This window comes from Semicossyphus pulcher, unplaced genomic scaffold (assembly GCF_022749685.1).
Source record: "Semicossyphus pulcher isolate SPU_LCO1_2020_fin unplaced genomic scaffold, fSemPul1.0.p SCAF_18, whole genome shotgun sequence".
In the NCBI taxonomy this organism is placed as follows: Eukaryota; Metazoa; Chordata; class Actinopteri; order Labriformes; family Labridae; genus Semicossyphus; species Semicossyphus pulcher.
The window spans coordinates 26,310,001-26,314,479 of NW_027211691.1; the positions used below are offsets into that span (position 1 = coordinate 26,310,001).

Below are 4,479 nucleotides of genomic sequence, written 5' to 3' on the forward strand. Positions count from 1 at the left end.
CAGAGGAACTGCAGCTTTGGGACGTCTGCTTTGGCTTCATTTCTTTCCGTTAGAGACAGACATATTTGTTCTTTTTAAATATATTCTTACTTTATTATTACTTTTGTTTTGGTGCAGAGATTGTTTTTAATTATTATTTTTTTACACTTTTATATATTCATTTTTTGTAAACGCCTGCCTGCCTTTTTCTGTTTTTGAGGAATGCTAAATCTTTCTCCTGAGACATTATAATGTACAAACTGTCGTTAATTAAGTTCATATAAAAAACATTAAAAACAGATTTCTTCCTCATGTTTTGGCACCTTACAGATGCACTATCGCCACCTACTGGCCTGCAGACGTGTGTTGTTAAAACGAATGTAGTTGCTGAACAGACGATAGAAATCCCTCTACAGGGAGCTGAACACACACACGTGGAAGAAGACACACGAATGATGTATAATTGCTTTTGTGCACGTTCCACAGATTCACTAAATGAGTAAATAATTAGGTCACACGCCTCGACAAGACGTGATCTAAATTCAAACAGCCTGCAGAGAGGAAACAGAGCCGACAGAGCGCAGAGGGAACAGCAGCACAGCCCGTCTTTACTGTGGAGTCCAGCGACATCTAGTGGCTCAGTCAGGGAACTGCACGATGTCCCACATTAATAATCATTGGACCAGAGCGCACACGAAATGAGCTCTTTACACCACAGAACCAGAAGAACTGGGTTTGTGGTTGTTGTTTATCCTTCCTCTGATTTGTGTTGTACTACTGTGGCTCTCTCTCTCCTCCTGTAGACGTGCTCCCATGTCTGATGAAGCAGCATCCCAGCCGGAAATGTTTTGTTCTCAGAACGTTCTGAGAACGTGACGTGCAATGTTCTGGTAATGTTTTAAGCCAGAAGTTTTTATTTGGTTCCCAGAATGTTCCTTTTATTAGCAGGAGAACGTTCAAGGCTCTGAAAACATCTTCAGAACGTTGCAGTGAGAATGTTCAAATCACGTTTCAGGAACGTTTTAGAAATCACGTTGTGATAGTTCAGGCCGAACTAACTTCCTGCAAACATCCTCAGAGTGCTGCAGTCAGCATGTTCTTTGTTTTTATGTCACATTGAGCAAATGTTTTATAGAAGGCGCTGTGACGTCCCACGCCTCGAGAACATCCTGAAAAGATCTTCAGCATGTTGACGTTAGAACGTTTTGTCTTCGTTTAAGTTTTAACGTTACAAGAACTTTATTTGAAATGATAAACATCCTTAAAACGTTCTTTGCATATGAGATTAAAACGTTTTCTTACAAACGTAATTAGAACTTGTAGGTGATGTTAGCCGATGCTATGGGAACGTTCCTGCTAGCTGGGACGTTACCTAAACAGGCGTAATGCTGAGTGAGAGAGGCAGCTGTGGGTGCAGTCAGAGAGCCGGTCGGTACCTGAGATGGAGCAGTAGATGAGCTGTGGATTCGCTCTGCTCAGCTGCTCGTATCCTAAACCCAGCTCAGGTAGCTTCCCCGGCAGGTAGTTTTCAATCAGCACGTCAGAGACTCCTGCCAGCTGACACACACACACACGCACACACACACACGTTAATATATATAAAAAATTAACCTGCGACAGAATTGTATCCTAAGAGTTTGCGGTGTGGAGTGAGCTGTACCTCCTGGATGATGTTCACTCCTCTGGGATGCTTCAGGTCCACAGCAATACTCTGAAATGAGACACAGAGGCTGTGAGAATAACATGACACTGACAGTGTGTTTCCTAAAGAGCTGTCACCTCAAATATGAATCAGATCTGTTTCTATATAAACATTTATGTCCTAGAAAAAGGACCTGCAGTAACTTCAGACCAAGCTGCAGCCTCCACCAACACAGCTGCAGCTCCTCCTGTGACTTTCCGACACACTTGCCTTTTTGTTTCGGTTGACGCTGAGGAAATAGACGCTCTCTGCTCCCACAAACGGAGGCCCCCATGCTCTGGTGTCATCACCTGCACCTGTGCCACAAAACAACTCCCACAATGCTTTGCTCACACACACTGAAGTGCACTATGAAGCAGGTGGGGTAAAGTGAGGTGTAAAGAATCTCACCTGGTCTCTCCACTTTGATGACCTCAGCTCCCAGGTCTCCCAGGATCATGGTGGCAAAGGGACCAGCCAGAACTCTGCAGACATGAGAACACTTCCATCAGAGGGCTTTATCTCTGACCCTGGGGCACAGGGAATACATAACATTACTGCAGTATTCAGACAGACTTACCTTGTCAGGTCTAAAACTCTGACGCCCTCCAGTGGTCGCAGGTTTTCTCCTGTGGACATTTAAATGGACATTCAGCTGTGTTTGTCTTTATTAGTTTAATGAACAGGGAGAGAACACATTCATAAACATGTAAATAAGTTAAACCATGAGTGCTGGACAGATGATATAAGATTCAAGTTACTGAGAACATTTATAAACATGCAGGAAAAGAATATAAATGTCGGTAAAACACATCATACAGGACATCATTACGCTACGCTGTCAGCTCCTGTTTCAAACACAGAAGAAAAATGTGAAAAACTAAGTGCTGTGTGGCATAAAAAGTAATGCTTTAATATTTTATGATTTACAACTACTATCAAGGCACGCGTCTCCCTTTTCATGAGGCAGCACTGGTCAATCATGCAGCTCCAATTTATAAATGATTAACTGTTTAACACTGACTGCTGCTAAACTGTCACTCATGAATCAGTTCGACTTTGCCCAACAAATCTAATTTTAATTTACTATATCCACTAACCATGAACTTGCATTCATGTGGTGTTCGAATAATCGGAAAAATTTGTTTCCAAATAACGAAACTCAAATGAAAGCTCTTTCAAGTCGGGAAAACAACTCGTCAGACAAAATAAAGGTAAGCCGACTTACAGTGCGAACAAAAGTAAATGTTGGCTTTATGGTCAAAACGTTGTATTAGTTCCCTTAATGGGTATCAGTCTTTGCCTCTTTTTAAATGTTTAAATGTTATTAGGTAGTAATCATTGTTTTCTTTCCTAGAAGAGTGACCTCGTTCAGTTTTGAGGAATAAACAAAACACGTTTAACGTCCTTGTTGCCTCTATACAACAACCACTTAACCTCAACGTTTTATCAACGCGGCAAAGAGAAATATCCGGGGAGCACCTGAATGCACCATAATCCCAGCGACAACATTAAACAGGACGTTTGGCTAACACTAGCCAGCTAACTTTAGCTCAGTACCTGTTTGTGTGTGTGACAGCCACCGTCCGCCGACCGGAAATCTAACCGGATGATTCCTCTGTGGCGATGAAGTGAAGCCAAGCGGACAGAGAGCCGAAAAACGGCTTTTCAACACTCTGAGGGGAGCCGACATCTTTCTACCTGTTAGCATTAAACTACACGACACTCACCGCAACGCGACTTCCGGGAGTCGCTTTCAAAATAAAAGTAAGGATGAACTTAAAAAGCAACGACTTTCAGCTCTCGTCAGATCTTTGGGATCAATTATCTTTAACTAAATAACGTTTAGTTATAATATTTATCTTCTTCAGGTTTGAACAGGTCGTTTAACACTGATTATTCTAAGTGACATCATTTATCTTTTCAGATTGCGTATCTGCAGTCTGTCAGAGATCAGCTGTGCCTCTCTGGCCCTATAAAATAAAACAGAGGTGTGTGGAAAATGATTTGACAGTATTTATTGTTTATTTCCATATACAAAAAGATACAATTGTAATAACCCTTCTTTTTCTACAGTGATTTTATTTTCTCAGTAACTGACTTGCTGTTCGTGTGTGCGTGTGTGTGCGTGAGTGTGCGTGTGCGTGTGCGTGTGTGCGTGCGTGTGCGTGCGTGCGTGTGTGTGTGTGTGTGTGTGTGTGTGTGTGTGTGTGTGTGTGTGTGTGTGCGTGTGTGTGTGTGGGGACTGGAACTACATTCATTCAGACAATAATGATCCTGGCACTGGGTGGAGAGGAAGATAGAGATAGAAATAGAGAAATACAATAGACACACACACGCACACACACACGCGCACACCAAGCAGTTTTTCTCTACAAACCACCACATTAAAAAAATCCTAACAGGGGGTTTTCATCTGAGAGCAAATGAAACGTCTATGTTACAGTGATCGTTGCTTCTCAAAATGAAAATAAAAAAATAAAAGTACCAACTGGAACCTTTGAACAGCATCACGACAGGATGGACAGTACCTGGGCGGGGGGATTTTATTTTCTTCCTGCCGGGGCAGACTGCTTCCTCCTGCCGTACATATAGTATATTTATATATTTTAAAAGACTCAGTGAAACACAGCTTCGCCCACACTTCTGCGCTCAAAAACACGGGTTGGTTTAGTTTTTTACAGTAATGAAAACCAGTTCTCAGCTTGTAGACAGTCACACATATTCTTCTTCTTTATAGCATATCTGTTCAATCAGCAGTCTCTGTTCTACAGCTGAGCTACAACAGTGAAACATAAGATACAAGATTTACATTTCAC

At 42.0% G+C, this 4,479-nt stretch overlaps 1 protein-coding gene across 1 annotated transcript in view; it reads right to left on the reverse strand.

Annotated features, from left to right (window-relative positions):
• Positions 1–3,353, reverse strand: part of sugct (succinyl-CoA:glutarate-CoA transferase) — a 59,847-nt gene extending 56,494 nt beyond the window's left edge. Inside the window, exons 1-6 of the mRNA XM_069667583.1 lie at positions 3,221–3,353; positions 2,241–2,289; positions 2,072–2,145; positions 1,892–1,977; positions 1,640–1,690; positions 1,416–1,536 (exon numbers count right to left, since the gene is read on the reverse strand). Of these exons, the coding sequence (XP_069523684.1) occupies positions 1,416–1,536; positions 1,640–1,690; positions 1,892–1,977; positions 2,072–2,145; positions 2,241–2,289; positions 3,221–3,353 (514 nt within the window). The remainder of the gene's footprint in view (positions 1–1,415; positions 1,537–1,639; positions 1,691–1,891; positions 1,978–2,071; positions 2,146–2,240; positions 2,290–3,220) is intronic.
• Positions 3,354–4,479: the final 1,126 nt, after the last annotated feature.